This window comes from Tachypleus tridentatus, unplaced genomic scaffold, assembly GCF_004210375.1.
Source record: "Tachypleus tridentatus isolate NWPU-2018 unplaced genomic scaffold, ASM421037v1 Hic_cluster_2, whole genome shotgun sequence".
Lineage (NCBI taxonomy): Eukaryota > Metazoa > Arthropoda > Merostomata > Xiphosura > Limulidae > Tachypleus > Tachypleus tridentatus.
Window position 1 is genome coordinate 62,772,179 of NW_027467782.1, and position 17,798 is coordinate 62,789,976.

At 33.4% G+C, this 17,798-nt stretch overlaps 1 protein-coding gene across 2 annotated transcripts; it reads left to right on the plus strand.

The window, feature by feature from the left end:
* The first annotated feature begins 1,163 nt into the window (after positions 1 to 1,163).
* LOC143242380 (transcription factor AP-4-like) lies at positions 1,164 to 16,794 on the plus strand. 2 transcript variants are annotated; one of them, XM_076485736.1, is made up of 5 exons: positions 1,164 to 1,562; positions 3,242 to 3,405; positions 12,487 to 12,661; positions 15,054 to 15,249; positions 15,551 to 16,794. In XM_076485736.1, the coding sequence occupies exons 1-4, from the start codon at positions 1,528 to 1,530 to the stop codon at positions 15,073 to 15,075; spliced, it is 396 nt and encodes a 131-aa protein (XP_076341851.1). In that variant the 5' UTR covers positions 1,164 to 1,527; the 3' UTR covers positions 15,076 to 15,249; positions 15,551 to 16,794. The 2 variants fall into 2 exon arrangements, with proteins under 2 accessions (XP_076341851.1, XP_076341850.1); XM_076485735.1 differs by lacking the exons at positions 1,164 to 1,562; positions 3,242 to 3,405; positions 12,487 to 12,661 and having other exon boundaries at positions 15,082 to 15,249.
* Positions 16,795 to 17,798: the final 1,004 nt, after the last annotated feature.

The following is a 17,798-nucleotide window of genomic DNA, read 5'->3' on the forward strand; positions in this document are numbered from 1 at the left end:
GTAAACATGAAATAAACATCCGCTCCTAGCAAATACTGAACTAGAAACTACAATATAAACGTTATTATTATCTAGATAAATTAATTCCTCTGTATATTAACGTTAAAATTGCTATCCCTTCTCCAAACTATTAACTTTGGACAGTATGTTAAAAATTGCTTTTCTTTGTTTGAACCATTGAATTTGAACAATAAAATTTGACATTAGTTCTTGAATTATCACTTGGCATAATAGCTTTAAAGATGGAATTATTTACATAAACTACTTACTTTGGGCAGGAAGTTTAAAGTTAACATTAATTGTAAAACCCATTACAATGAAGGTACTAAACTGATAAAGAAAACAAATATGAGGCCCGGATAACTCAGTCGGTAGATCGTGAGGCTTTTAACCTAACCATCCAGGTTTCGAGACTATGTTTTATTTACAACGCTGAAATCAGGGGTTCGATTCCCTCGGTGGGTTCAGCAGTTATCACGATGTGGCTTTGATATAAGAAAACACAACACATTCACGTTCAATAGTAATATTCTAAGCTTGGTTTACACAGTGTGTTGTGGCCTTATTTACGTTTTGAAAAATTTTATACCAGAAATAATACGTAAACTCTTTCGACGTATTATAAAATTATTATAATTTCGGTTATATACTAAAATTATATATATTTTAACTCTTGTAATAATTTCAAGATTCTATGCTTTCAAAAGCGAATTAATTTTGAAGAATTTAACTTGAAATAAATCATTTTCGTGTTTCTTTTGTTTGTTTTTTCAATTCTAAAACTAAGATCCAACGACATATCTTTCCAGACGAAAACCTACGCGTATTTCTACGTGTGTGATTGGATGCTACCGGTTAAACAGGAAGTTTTACTAGTAAGAATATGGAAATAGTATTTAAACTTATGTTAATGTGTAACCAAAAAACAGGAAAAAGAATAAGTAAATTTTTAATATTTTTACATTTAATTAAATTTTATAATTAAATATTATTAACAAGTTGGTATTTGTTATAAAATATTGTGAATTCTGAGTCTGTTACTTGCTAAATTACTTAAATTCTCCTAACCTTTACCATGGACAGCTGGCGCGTGTAAACCTACGCTATGACTGTCACCGCTCCAGCTGATTCTTTATGTTGTTTTAACAAACATCCGCAATAGCAAAGAGAGCAGAAAGAAACAAGCTTTATTTCAAAATTGTTTAACTGCTTTCATCATTTTTAGTAATATTAATAAATATATGAGAATTATAAAATTCTGCTTCATAAAATATAGTTCAACTAGCTCTATTAAATTCATCTTGAGGCAAAGCATACCACTGTAGCTCTCGCCACCACTGCGTTTCCCGCCAAACGCAGCCTCTTGATGAATTAAGTCAGTTGTTGTAAACAGAGTCAGTTGTTACACCATACTCGGCTGTGGATTAGAGACGTTGTAGTTGTGATTTCACGTTCTCTAACGTAAATTCAAAGGATGGCTTTATACCAGCAAAATAGTGTCAGAAAAAGAACACTCCAAGAACTAAAATGCAGGAAGAGGAAGGCATTGGTAGTCTGTGCAGGTAACAACAAAATACTGAATTACTGTTGATGAAGATAAACATCTCATTTATTTTGGTATTTTTCGTTTTCGCTAACTTGACATTGAAATTACTAGTCTAATCACACCGATGAACGGGCCAATAGCCTTACGGTATTAACTGAAGACGGAAACGATTAGCTGTTGAATAATACTTCGTAATTATTATTACATTACTGGTATTATTAACTATGGAGTTTGATTTATGATGTGTTAACCAATGAGTTATAAAACTAATAAGTAAATCCCAAAATTATTATTGTTATAATATTTGTAATTGGTTGATTTAGGCACTCGGTGTGTAATGACATTTGAATAAGTTATTTGTTTACATTAACTTGTATTTTGTACGTTGTAAGTATATTGGTATAATTGTGGTTGGCATTCTCTTTACATCAGTGTCTTTAGCCTAAGAATTTAACTTCGTTAATGGCTGGGAACCGCTTGTAAGTTTAATTGTACATACCCCTATTGAAACATAACTTGTAGTTATAGTTATACATGATTTCTAAGTTTTATTTTGCAGTTAACGCTTGTTAACTTCACTACATTTTGTCAAGATATACGTAGCGTGTTTCAAATGTGTTCACAATTTTTTGTCACAGTTGTGGTTTTATAATAAAATAGTGTATCGGTTGTTAAACTTGTATAGAGTTGAATATCAATAACACTTAGGCCTACTGTAGTAAGGTCGGCAGTGTTGACATTGGCGACACAGGTTATATGGGAATTAGCACAATAATTATAACTGTTTTAAGATTATCCATACTCGTAAGCGTAAATTTCATTAGCTGTGGGAAGTATATATATGTATATATACAAACATACATATTTCTCGAAAGACTTTGGAATAAATTGAACAGATGCGAGTTAAACGTGCCTCTGGTTTTCAATTCAGAACCTCCAATGTAAGAAAAATATCCAAGAAATTGTGATGAAATAGGGCATTGTGTTATAATTTATTTACCCGTACACACCATCTTATACCAACAGTTTATGAACGCAAGTACATAAAAGCATATCTTTTGATCGTATATTTTGTATATGTAAATACTCGTTTTACATCTGCCGGCCCTAAAAACCGGCAAAACATCCTGGCATAAAGCCGGCTACAGTGAAGTTTCACACCCACTACAGTGGAATAAAACAATGGCGGTAAAAACTTTGGCATTGTGCCAAGTGGAAGAAGTAATATCGGTAGTATTGACGACAGACAAATTATGTCATGGGATGTGTGTGTTGTACGTGATATACATTAACATATAATCTAAGTTCAACCGGTATTTTTATGTATTAAAAAAACAACTTTAATAAAGCTTATGAATTAGTTTAAATTTTATTTTAACGAAAAACAGAAAACGATAATTTATAATCTCATTAAGCTTTGTAGTCAATTTGCAGTGTCTAAAAATTTGCTAATATATTTTGAATAACCATTTATCGAAAACTAATAACAGAATAGCTAACTTGCAAACCATAATACATTATACAAAGGTGTATTTTAATAGCTAAGCAAAATTAATAAGTAACTTTAATCATCGATATATTCTTAAGATGACTTGTTTTACATCATGAATATTTTCATTGTATATATTCAGTTGTACTGATGAATACAGTATGGACAGAAATAATTATAATTTTTATATAAAAATTACATTTCAGACTTGGTAACCAGCCAATATCTCCGAAAACACAGTTAGAACACGAGAAGCGAATACGACGAGAAATAGCGAATAATAACGAACGAAGACGTATGCAAAGCATCAACGCAGGGTTTCAGTCACTGAGGGCGTTGTTGCCCTTAAATGAAGGAGAGAAACTGAGCAAGGGATATATATATATATATATATAAATAGAGAGAATCTCGAGCAGTAGTGTTTAATAGGGTTGTAACAGTGTAGTGAGTTTTGGTGACAAACTAAAGTTAATAGTTGTATGTACAAGGTATACATATTATTAGAAGTATTTTACACCACACAGTTATCGTATTTACGTATTAGAATACACATGAAATGCGATAAAGAACCGTAAATACAAGTACAACTGATTACAGACCACAAGAGCTTTAGTAGATATAGTTACTTTGGCGTAAATGGAAATAGACCTTAAATATTGATTTTGGTGAGAAACGTTTACATAAATTACGTATATCTAGTTGTGTAGAAAGCTTTTAGGTACTTACTGCGCATTAATATTTGGTGCATGGTTCCGACCACTGAAAACGAGTTAGTTTTTTCTCTCTTTTTTTCATTTGGATATAAGAATTTTTCACGAAAAATAAAGGAAAACATTCTACAGAAAATAAAGTATCTGTAAACCGTAACCGTGGGTTAGATTGGAATTACTGTTTTTAATTTTCGTAGTTATTAGTGTCAACAACGCTTGTGCTAATATCTTGTAACAGCCTGAGCCTCGTGTGATATAATTGTGAATGAAAAGACAAGGTTTTCGTATATAATTTATTTTGGTGCGCTGAACTTTTAAAATTTATTATTTTAAAAGACGTCTGAAATATATGTGCTATTTAAAGATGTAATATTTGTGTCTTTAATTACGGAGGCCTGTTGCTCATAATATGAAGACAAGCTGTGTATTATTGATAAATGTCAGCTTAGTCACGTGATTAGGGACATCGTCAACAGGAAAGCGTCAGTATTCTACTCGTTGCTAAGCCTACTGTGGCAAAAGACAGTGCTAGGGCGTTGTGTACGTTTTGAAGTATATCTTGATGGGCCAAGTAACTTTTGTCACAATTTTCTTTGTACAAGAAGCGGACCTAACTATTCAGTTGGAGAAGCCCAAGAGCTGACGATACTCGCAAATAACTTATTTTAGTTTATCGGTTTAAAATTAGGTACCGCATGCGCAGATAGCAATTGTATAGCTATCCGAAACAAGTGAATCTTTATAGTATTTATTAACCAGTTTTCAAGTTATTTTTGAAAGGACAAAACTGAAAAAGAAATCAACAAAAAACGATTATTTCCCAGATACGTTTTGCTAGGCATTCCAAATATTTTGTCTAATTAATACGTGTCGACGTTAAATTGGCTTAGTGGTAATATGTAAAACCTGAAATGTTCATAACTATTTGGAACCAAAAATGAATTAAGTTTCGTAAGATACCAGTGTTAAAAGTTCAGGTATTTAAACGGTTTATAGTGATAACAATGCCTAACAGGTGGCATCCATGCAAGCAGAGTTAGAGCTAGAGGTTAAAAAAATAATAATTATATTTTAAAACCAAATAGCGTAAGTCTTAAGTGACGCAAATACAGAGCAGTCAGTTGGCCCACAGTTCTGGGCATTTCTATTTAAATTTTTGAGACTATTTTTTTTTAAATAGTTGAGGAATCCGAAAACAGTTTTATTGAACAGCTTAAAAGAGGGGTATGTAGAAACTTTGTTGTTGTTTTTATACATCTTGTTGTTGTTGTTGTCCGATTTCAAGGTGTCTATAGAAATACTTCTTACTGAGACAACGTTGAACAGGTTAGTGTAGTGCCAACTGTTGCACAGTTATGAAAATGAATGCGTTTGTTCACCTATTTAAACCCGCACCTTCCTTTGTGACACAAGGGTCTTTCAGCCCTTGGCGTCCTATAGTTAGCTAGCCTATAGATTTGGCGGGAGAACAGAACAGATTGCTGGTGAGCAGCTGAGAGACAGTAATGCATCTGTTAATATCGAACCACCGGAAGTTCTTTTGTGATTTCTTCTACTCTATTCCTTCCTACAGACGCTCTTCTCAGATTCGAGGCCTCTACCTGTAGTTGCCAGGTGGACTGACAAATAACCGTTAGGTTGGTTCAAACGTTAACAGGTCCTAATATAATACTAAGCAGTTCAGTTCGTTTTCGTGTGATGACCAACTGGCGCATTGAGTTGAATTACAAAACAAAACAAAACAAATGAAAAAAAAAAAACCTTCAAGTTTATTACTTGCTAGGCAGCTTTAACAGACATGATTTATAAGTGGATTTATTGTAACGTAAGATGCTTAATTTTACCTAAACATTTACTTTATTTAGAACTTATCTAGGCCCCTACTAATGACAAAGAACTGTACTTACCGACTACAGTAACACAGAATATTAAACCTAACTAGGCCCCTACTTATGTCTGAGTACAATGCATGTACTGGCTACAGTAACACAGGATATTGGACCTAATTAAGTCCCTACTTATGACTGAGTACAATATATGTACTGGCTACAGTAATACAGTGGGGTATTGGTATAATATTTAATATTGATTATGGTTTGTTACTATTTACTATATATACATTGATGTATCTAACTAACAACACAGGGTGAGTGATCACTGTAATTCACACTTCAAACTAACAACAAAAGAGTGAGTGGTCACTGTAATTCCACTTTACTAACAACACAGAGTGAGTGGCCACTGTAATTCCACTTTCACTCACAACACAGAATGAGTGGTCACTGTAATTCCACTTTACTAACAACACAGAGTGAGTGGTCACTGTAATTCCAATTTTTACTAACAACAAAGAGTGAGTGGTCACTGTAATTCCACTTTACGTTACCGATTCAGTATGTTTATATCTCATCCATCTGTTTCACGTCATAAAAGATAAAAATAAGCTGTTCTGATGATGTATTGGTTAAATTGGAAACAACTTGATTTTGTTCTCACTTCTTGTTTTGCGTTACTGTTGGACTATTTTCCGAATTGAAGGTTTTTATTAAAATACCATACACAACCAGCAGCGGTGTTGATAAAATGTTGATATAGTTTGTTCATCTTTACGTATGTGTAAATATACTATTAGAAAGTTTGGATGCCATGTTGACGACTTTTATTAGTGTACGTGTGTGTGTTAGTACACATATGGCTTGAATAGTGTTTTTTGCCCACTGATAAATCAATGTATTCTAATAATTATAAACAGTGGAATTTGTAAATCATATTTAAATAGCTATACTCATGTCGAGGTGGATATTTTAGTTCTGATCCGTGTACCTAGCTTGCTTTGATCAAAATTCACTTTCAAAATGTACAGTATAATTTAACATTATCTTATGCCTGGGAAGCGTGTTCGAACTTGTGAAATTGATTTTCAACTCATTTTTCTGGCGCGTATAGAAAGTTCTTAACGCGTCAGAGCGTTGCCGGTTTACCATATTTGGCTAGGAATTTCAAGCGTTCGTGCTTACTGTACGCAGTGGCAACGTTCTTTGAAGAATTTCCCTCACGGCTATAAGTATAAACCCTCCTCCAGTGCTTGCCAAGTCGTAGCGGAATTCACCTTGTTCTCGATGTGTCCTTCTCGAACCAGACTGCAAAAAATAAATACCATTTTTGATTCTACTCTTACGTTTTAGCAAGTCTGCCTGTTTGTTTTTACTTCTAAGTTCAGTTTCTCATCCAGCAAAACAATATCCATTTATAGGTTGTTTAAATATATTGTTTTGTTTCACTTACCCGTTTAAAATAATATTAAATAGTAATATTATTACTAGTATGGGTGTATTTATGGTGCTGTTATTTATTCGTCTTGTTTTTTTCTTATTTACGTATTTTTTAACGTTAGAAACAAAGTCTAACTAGCCCTAACTGCACATATCAAATTATACATTATGATAGTAAGGAATCTGTAAATTATACGCTCGCTTGCAGAATTTACAAATATTGGTGTCCAGTTTAGTCGTCATGGTCGATAGTTCTTCTTCGAGAAAATGTTTCTAGAATTAGAATGGTACAGAAAAGCGATGGGTGGCCGGAAGTCTTCCCTCGCCAGCTGCAACTGGGTAGGGCTGTGTATAGACACGCACACACGACCCACTTCTCAGGGCACTGTTGGAATGTTGGACCACCACTTAAAGTGCCAGTTCAATCGCGCCGGTTTTCATTCACAACGGTTGTAGTTTTGAGAGGTACGGGTGTCGCGAGATTTGCCGCCGTTCAGGTTGTTAGATCTCTGAGTAGAAAGATTGGTTGACTGCTAGTGGTTTCGATAAGTGCAGTTTTGTTTTTAAACGGTCGTTCAAAAAATCCCGAGGCTACTTTAACTTGTTGATTGTAAATAGAATAAATTGTTTGATAGTAGGGTTGGATGAGCCATTTGGGCCATGGTTTAAAATAACAAATAATGGAACGGTGAAACGGTGCGAGAGATGGTAATTCGAATTCCAGTCTCAGTCGTGAATTTTACAATTACAGTAAGTAATGCTATAGTGATTAAAAAAATAAGCTTATGGAAACTTTAAACTTTTAAAAACTGGAAGTAACTTACAATAGAAGACAAGTATGCTATGTTATTACACCATATTTTCCGGTGCAACTTTTGAAGAAAACGAAAAAAATAGATCGAGCTACACTCTCTCATGCTGAGCGTGTGGGTGTCGGTAGTTCTAAATAACTCCCGTTGACACCAGGGGTTTGATTTGTTTTGTGGACGATTTTTCTTTCATTCGTGTATACTTATGTCATAATACTTATATCATGTGACATTTGCTACTGTGTTAACTATATTATTTGACAGTTGTTGCTGTGTTAACTATATCATCTGACAGTTACTGCTGTGTTGTATCGTCTGACAGTTGCTGCTATATTAGCCGTATCCTCTGAAAACTGTTAATTTGTTTTGAAATGTTTACTTGGATTTCTATCTCAGTGCAACTTATGTAACTATTATTTGTTGTATTTAGAAATGGTACGTAGTTAATGATACTAAAGTTTAAACGTTCATGTTAGCATATGTGTATTTACTGATATTAAACACTTGCATCAACTAATACCGAATTAGACCTTCAGTTTACAACCTTTTGGTAGAATTTATTTCCTCAGTAAAGACAGTAATATCTCTCACCCTTTGTGAGAAGGACCATGAACAGATGTGGTGATCTATCATTCACTTATTTGTTTGGTTTGTTTTGAATTTCGCGCAAAGCTACTCGAGAGCTATCTGCGCTAGCCTTCTCTAGTTTAGCAGTGTAAGACTAGAGGGAAGCCAGCTAAACATCACCACCCACTGCCAACTTCTGGGCTACTCTTTTACCAAAGAATAGTGGGATTGACTGTCACATTATAACACCCTCACCACTGAGAGGGCGAGCATGCATGGTGTGACGGGGATTCGAACCCACAACCCTCGGATTACGAGTCGAACGCCTTAACCACCTGGCCATGCCGGGCCTACACTTATTTGTGGCGTATGTAATAATACCATGAGTTTTTGAGATGTTGTTGTCATTATAATTGTTGTTGAAATTGTTTTTCTTATAGCAAAGCCAGATCGGGCTCTCTACTGTGTCTCCGAGGGGAATCGAATCCATGTTTTAGCATTGTAAATCTAAAGACTTACTGCTGTCGCAGCGGGGGACAGTTAATTTAAAAGATTTTTTTTTTGTTTAATGACTGAATCTGTTTTTCAAACATTTTAAAGATGGGTTCAATAAATAATATTTCAGGATATCGATTCTGGTTATTTAGTATTTGGAACTTTTGTAATAAAGAAAACGAAGGTGTTTGAAAGACTCAGTAAGGGAACATTAGGTTTGAGAATTATTTTAATTACGGAAGTTTTAAAATAAGATATGTGATAACGAGGTATTCGAGGGTCTGTCACATATAAAAAATATCCTGTACTGTTGCGACGCTTACATAATTAGTTTCAAAATATAAATTTCAGCCTACTGTAGTGTTGTGACCTTTGTGACTTAATTTAACTTGGGCATACATGACAAAGGTTAAATGTACATATGTATTGTTTCGTTATCATTTTACCGTGTTTCTCCGAAAATAAGACAGGGCTTATATTAATTTTCACTCCAAAATATGACACTAGGGCTTATTTTCGGGGATGTCTTATTTTGATATATTAAAAAATGAAGTTACAAAGTAAAACTATTAAACTAACCATTTAAAATAAACTATTATTAAACTATTAAACTGACTGATTAATACTTAAACAAAAACTAATTAATACTTAAACAAACTAACTAAACTATTAAACTAAATTAAATTAATTTTTTTATTTCTTTCCTCTTCCTGCCACTCTTAACTAGGGCTTATTTTAAGGGTAGGGCTTATATTAAAACTATCCCCAAAAAATCACACTAGGTCTTATTTTATGGGTAGGTCTTATTATCGGAGAAACACGGTAGATCACAAAGTTTATTGTTTGTCTTGTTGCTAGGGTGTGTTAAGGACGTTACAATGCGTCATTATACGAACCCTCCTACTCCTAAATTGGTGTTCTCAGAACTAGGTGTGGGTGTAGACTTCCTTCTTGCCTTCCAGGGGTTTCACGTCACATCAGGACCAGTAATTTAGGTTGCCTCTCTTCTAAATCTTTTACAGTTCGTCCCATCCTGTTTTGCAGGGGTACGGACTTACAACACGAGAAACCAGGTTTCGATACCCATAGTGGAGAGATAAGAGCCCTTTATGCAGCTTTGTGAAAAGGAACAAAACAACATACAAATCATCGTGCAGTTAGAACTTGATACAAAACAATAACGTTAACAGTTAGATACCGTAACCGGTGCTGTGAACTTGATACAAAACAATAACGTTAACAGTTAGATACCGTAACCGGTGTTGTGTCTGTTTTTATTGTGTCGCTCTAGAAGTTTCTGTCCTCAGGAGCTCCAACAGTAAACATTTGCTGTGTTAAATGTAACCAGAAATCTACCATGTTTAGTGCACTCTTTCTTCCTCCACTCCGTGGATATCTTTAAACATTAGGAAGTGAAAATAGGCACTTTTTTTAAAAAACTGATTTTAATTTTCTTCATTTTATCAGAGTTGTGTAAAATAAAAATTAAAACAGAGGATTTATGAATGTTTAGTTTCATGAACACAGTTTGTTTAAGATTTTCGTAGATTGTTTTGAGTGTGTGTGTTGTCTTTTAGCAAAGCCACATCGGGCTAGTTACCGTGTTTACCGTTTTTGTTTTGAATTACGTGAAAAGCTACACGACACCTATATGTGCCTTCTCTAATTTAGTAGTGTAAGACTAGAGGGAAGGCAGTTAGTCATCACTACCTACCAGCAACTTTAGCGCTATTATTTTAACAACGAATAGTGTGATTGATCGGAACATTATAACCTCCCCCACGGCCGAAAGGGTGAACGTGTTTGGTGTGACGGGTTTGAACCCCGACTCTTAAGATTGCGAGTCGGGCTCCCTAACCAGTGACCATGCAGGACTGTAACAGTTAGAACTCATAAGGAAAAGGACATTCTTTTTCATCCTGTACGCTGTAAATAAATACTTGAACTGCAGGAAAGTAAACAGTATTGTGTATTCATTGAAAGACATACTTGCTTGAGAAATTCGGACATCACGGGACCGTTTGGTCCCTCAAGGGTGTTTGTGTACACCCACACCTGGCTAAGTAAAAGTGTAAACCCACACTTTACTTCTTAGGAAATCATCGATTTCCTTTCTAAACTCTGGGAAATGCTGGCTTCCATTACTTCCGCTATCAGCCATAAGCCAGTCACTTGCTTCTGATTCAGAACGTGGGTAACAAAAATAATAACAACATCTGCTGTTTATATCACGAATGCCTAGCAAATTTTATTTCTTCTGGCGTTTCGCCATATTTCGGCGTAACTTTAAAAAAAAAAATTGTTTACAAGAGATACGTAACGTCTACTGAGATTTTACCTTCAACATCCGGCTGATTTTTATCAGAAAATCTTAAAAATCATGCTGTTTTCCTGGTGTTTTGAACTCGCCAAAGTCCCTGTAAACGCTATTGCATCACCTGTACTTCTACCGTAGCAATATCTTCACGCGCAAGTGACTCATGCACGAACATGTGTGTATCCGTAACCAAGGTGTTCGACAGCTGTTGTTCTATCCACCACCTGCCTCTGCTCCGTCCGCCTGGAATAACCGTTTTCTGTTCTTGTTTAAGACAAGTATGGTGAAGAATAAGAAAACTCCGTATCAAAATTTTTGTCTCGTACTTTTGTAAATCGTTGAATTTGCCGTTACACGTTTCCACCAACTGTCCTAGAATTTCGTGTGTTAATTATTTATGTATTTGAAATGTACAAATATATGATTTATTGACAGCATAATTGATACATGATTATTATAAGTAGTTTAGCTAAATTCAGTCTTAAATAGATAAAAAATCGTTACAAAAGTGGAAGGAAATATGGGAGATTTTTTTCCAAAAGTAGTTGATTTTTAATGTGAAGTTTAAACGCATCAACAGAATGAACTATGACCTGTTAATAATCCTGTGTTATGCTTCACTAACACACTGAAATATTTACTGTTAGCACTGCTCCATTATACAAGTTGTTCAAAACTGTCTATCCTATTTTAAATTCTAATAATTAGATTAATAAAGAAATATAGCTATACAGTTTTTATTGTCGTGTCGGTAAACTTCATGTGCATCGTTAGTGGTTCTCAGCACGTAAAATAGATATTCACTTTAACTACACGTTCGTTGCAACATGTCGGCAGTTATAGTGGTGATAACGTCTGTTATCCTGATCTCTAGGTCTGTCAAGTTTGCTGTTGGTGGGTGATACACAATATCTTTAACATACCCCCAATGAAAGAAGTCTAGTGAAGTGATACCTGGAAAAAGTGGAGGCTAGGGAGTGACCAATTCAGACCAGTCAATCGCGTCGTGCTATTTCTCGCTCTATTGCCATTTTACCGGGTAACATTACCCACTGGACATGACAATAAAAAATTATTTGAGTTGGGTTAAAAGGTGTTGAAAACTGAATTGTCGTATTTTTGCATTTAAGTTCATTATTCAATTTTCAAATAGGAAATTTAATTCTGGGTCCTCTGGAATAGTATTTGCTGAGGTTATATATAGTTAAATAATTGGTAAAACTTTAGAGAAGAGATAAATCGAAACATTTTTGTGTAAAACTAAATGTTGGTCATATTTTCAGGCTGCCATTCTGCAACACACATCAGAATATATTTATCAACTAGAACAAGAGAAGACCAAACTGTTATCTCAGAACTGTCAACTAAAGCGACTGCTGAACTCGCAGGTCACTCTAGAAAATGAATTAAGCAATACTGATTCTCCTCTACCCAAGAGGAAAAAAAGTCAAACACAGTAAGTAATTATGAAAGCAACTCCAAGTCAGTATGGTGAATTAATAATAAAAAATTAGCCTTCTTTCTAAGGGATGGTTTTCATGTTTTGTCTCTCAAAATTAAAGTTTTGCATGCAGTTTAAGATGGTGAATTTAAACAGCTGTTTGCCAAAGTTTAAACCATGCCTTACCATACCTTAGATAGGTTAACAGTAATATCTCATATGCATACCTCGGAATTTTCTATATATTTGGTTACTGATATTTGCCAGTTGTGTTTTATATAAACCAAAACACAAACAGGTTTGTACCTGTGGATAACAAAACATTACAATCGTTGAACTGTTCCATTTCTTTCTCTGTATTTTTTTTTGTATTGGATCCATGGTTTTGAGGACATAATTTTAGAGAGAATTTAAATTACAGTTGTAGAAATATCACTGAACTAAAACACAAATAACTTAAATCAGATATGTTTTCAAAACCTACAAACATAAACAATACAATTTTACATAAATATAAACAATACAGACTTCACATAAATTAATATATCAAATATATCCTTTATTTTCTATTCTTTATCATTGTCTTTTGATTGAAATTTAATATTTTTTCTACTTGTATAATAGAAAAACAGTTTCTTTCTGTAATCTTTAACAAGTATAATGCCACTTATTTTATTTTTACAGTTGGACAATTGCAACTAATCTTGGTCAAAATATATTCATTAAAATATTTGCTGAAGAAAAGCCCAATATATATACATACATATATTGTAAACATTTATAAAGACTGTATTTTGAAGACATTACAATGTTTCTAAGTAAAACATGCTTGTTTTGTAGCTGTGATGGGTCTTTTTCATTTTGTTTTATGTTCTCAGTAAAATTAAAATTAACTGTTTTCATCTAAGATTTGGATATGCTGTGATAAATTCGCAGTATTCTTTCTTATGATGTACTCTTTTATTTTATTAATTATATATATCTATAAAGAAGTGGTGGGTGGGTAGATGTCCAAAACCTTTCTGTGCAAAATCTTAATGTATGTAGTAAAACAAATGATACCAATATATACAAATAATACAAAATGTGAAAGAACCAAATATTTAAGAGCATCCTAAAATCCAATTCTAAAGTGTAATAATTACTACTTATATTATGTTCAAATGTTGGGAACCACATACACAAAGAGATAAGTGGTAACTCATTCTTGGTTTGTGTTGGAAAGAATATGAGTGTGGTTTCAGATCACTAGATGGATATTTATTAAAAGTGACTATCCCAAGTAATAAGTGACTTAGAGAATTGCTAGTAGCACATTCACTCAGTATGGAAACTGTAATGAGTCAGGTTTAAAGTTGGGATGACGTGTTTCAGTTTGTCCAGTTGATTGTCATGCTACTCAAGTTGTGTTGAGTTTTGTCGAGGTACACTACATCTGGTATCATTTGGCACATGTACATTTCAAAAGTATATTGAGGTTCTATGTCTCTGTAATAATTGATAGTTTATGTTTTAAAAGAACCAGAAGTGAATGATATAATCCATGCATCACTATTCACTGATTATTTGGTAGCAATTCATTTAGGATGGATGGAGGTATTACAGTAAGTGAACATACAGATTGTATTGTGTTTCTGGTGGCACCTTCACTTGTGGATGATGCTCATCAGGAGAGTGCTCAGATTATCATGGTTGCAATGGGACTGGACTGTCCTAATGAAGAATAATTTGATGTAATATGAAGAGAATTACAGTTTGCTGTATGGAAGAAAAAATAGAGATAGCACATTGTAATCTAAATCTAGTGGACCAGCTTTAAAACCTCCTTGGGTAAAATGTGAGATGGTATGTGTCCTGAAGATACTGTAACTGTATCAATGTTGGAAGGTACAGTGTTAGTTGAAGTGTGTCCTGAAGATGCTGAGAATGTATCAGTGTTGGAGAAGTGATGAAGCATGGTCATTATTGAAAACATTTTATGAGACGTAGTATTCAGTAAAATACCAAATCTGACCACTGCAGATCGTCACTAGTAATTTATTGTTAATGCAAGAGATTTGTAAGTTTAACTTGGTGAATAATATTTAGTATGCTAAAAACTAATATAACTACAGATAGTTTATTTATTATAATTATGAATTAGTTTCCTTCTTTTGATTGAAGGATAGTTTAACTGTTAATCTATTGAAATAGCTCATGACACTATTAGTTTATGTACAGAAGTTTGCCCCACATCAGTCTCTTAAAAAAATTAATTTTCTAAATGTGTAAACTGTCCTAAAAGGTGTTCTGTTATTGTGAAGCTTATGACTTTTATGCACAAGATGAAAGAGCTTATGCACCTAGCAATTAGCTTCTATTATTTTACATTGGTGCATTCATTTATCATGACCACATTATCTTTCAGTAACAACTGCAGAGTCTTCTGATGAAGGGATTGGAAATATGAGTCCACATCAAGAGTCTAAATCCAACTTGGAAGAAGTGAAATCTGAAGTGTTAGAGCTTCGTGTCCAGCTAGATCGAGAGAGGAGGCTGCGGATGATACTAGAAGAACAGACACGAACTTGGAAAGTCAGGTCTATCAAACCCAAACATCAGAGGTATGTACAATATTTGTTTATCTCATAATTAGAATACTTATATTATTAATGAAGTGTTATTATTTCACAGCCGTATTCACCTTGCAAGTTATTATTGTTGTTTTTACATAGTGAGAAAATTTACTTATGAAGTCCATCTGAATTGTTGCTGTTATATGTTCGTGAATGCTTTGTGTCCTTATTGAAATAACATTTTTATATTTTCTTCATTTGAAAATTTTTGCTTAACTTATTAAGCAAGAAATGGTAAGTTGTTAAGGAAAATAAACTGTGTATAAAGTAAACTTGTTTTTTATTTCAGTGTCTCATGGGAAGGTTTGTCAGTCAGTTTTCGTCACAGCAGCAGTTAGTCAGTGTACGACCAGAGGATGATGTTTCACCTGAGGGAATAAAGTCTTCTAATTCCAGAGCACCAGAATCTCCACAGGACTTGTCTGGAAGGAAATCTAACTCGGAAGAAGTACTTCATGCAACTTATGGTAATTCTGTTGTCCAGGTACCAAGGGCAGAGACAAAGGAACCACAGAATCTGTGTAAAGGAAACAGCACATCAAGACAGAATCTGGAAACAATTGTTGAAGCTATCCGGCATCTGGAAGGTGATCACTTGTTCCGTGATGATCCTGAACCACCCGAACAAACAAGGTCAGCTTCTGAGTCCACTCCAAGTTCTCAGCTTCATATCTCTAGAAATAAACTCGTGATGCAACAATTGTTTCACTGTCCACCAGTGACTTCTTACTCTCGGCCAGGCGTCATTGTTACTAATCGTTCGTAACTGCTCTTTTCCGGTCATCCTTGGAGATCATTTTGTTTTTAATTTCCATCTGCCATCTTCATGATGTATATAAAGTAACGTTGTAATTTCACTATTATATATTGTACACTGTTGTATGATAATGGGGTTGCTTCCAGTAAAGAAATATGGACCTTACAATTTTAAATAATTAAAAAAAAACTGAAATTATGAAAGAGGAAACATCATCTATTGAAAGAAAGAGATTTAGTATTTTTTGAAAACGTTTTTCAAAAACTCAATGTTAACATTTGTGTGGTTATATTTTTACCACGATTTTTAATAAGATTTGGTATTTCACTTCATTGGATCTAGATCTGAGTCAAAGTGAAGGTACTGTAGTGTTTTACAGTTTGTATAAATTTGTAATGTGCATAGGGTGAAAACAGGTTTAAAAGGAAAAAAATCACCTACCATTTGCCAGCATCCTGATATTTGTAAAAAATAAGTTTCTGTATCAGTCTGATTGTAAATCTGTAAGATATTATGTTATTTCTTTATCAGTACATCAAAATGTATTGATGTACATGTTACTGATAAATTGTTAAGACCTATATGGCAGACGTGTCACATTTACATTTTTTTTTGGCCATTCTTCAATTTAATGTTCCTATTATTTGTGTAAAATAAAGCTTGAAATAATTTTACCTTGATATTTATTATCATTATCTAAGAATACAGAATGTACACCTTCCCTGTGTTGTATTGTTTGAAATACAGTGTGAAAATAAACTGGGGTTTCAGTTATTCACCTTTCAGTTTAATAAATAAACAGACTAACTACAGGATGATAAGAGATTGATGCTATACAGATAGCATCATTATTGTTAATATGTTGTGAAAGATTTCTGAACCAGCAGTACTTTGAATCCTACCTGAGAACATTCCATGTGATCTTTTTGAGATCTTTGCAAACTAAGATATTGACTAGCTATCTAATGTTTACATGAAAGAACTTGTCAAGTTTATTATATTACATAACATTCACACAGCATTTTTATTTAACACAAAGCTAAAACCTGAAGTAATGAACAAAAGAAGTGAAACCTATAAAGATAGTGATTTACAGATTAAATTTCATCACAACTATATTCACTGTAACCTAATTTGAAACCTATGAAAATAATGGTTTATATACTAAATTTCATCATAACTAAATTTGAAACCTATTAATATAATTGTTTATATACTATATTTTTCACAACATTGAGTGTAACCTAATTGGAAACCTATTTAAATAACTGTTCATATACTAGATTTTATGACAAGTATATTCAGTGTAACCTAATTAAAAAACCTATTAAATAACAGTGCATGTTCTAAATTTTACAACAAATACATTCAGTGTAACCTTTTTTGAAACCTATTAAAGTAATTCTTTATATACAAAATTTTATCCCTACATTCAGTGTAACATAATCGGAAACCTGTTAAAATAATAGTTTATATACTATATTTTATTACAACTATATTCACTGTAACCTAATATGAAACCTATTAAATTATTTGGTTATATACTAAATTCTATCCCTATATTCAGCGTCCTTAATTTGAAACCTATTAAAATAATTTTTTTTATATACTATGTTGTATCACAAGTAAAGTAATGGTACTTTAATTTGAAACCTATTAAAATAATGGTTTAAATACTAAATTTCATCACTATAGCCTTCACTCTAACGTAATTTATATGACAATGGGATAAACAATGGGATAAATACTAAATTTTACCACTTGTACCTAAAGTGTAACC

Bases quoted from the DNA above. Each gene is read 5' to 3' on its own strand.
- LOC143242380 (XM_076485735.1), top strand. From the start codon at position 15,557: ATGGGAAGGTTTGTCAGTCAGTTTTCGTCACAGCAGCAGTTAGTCAGT.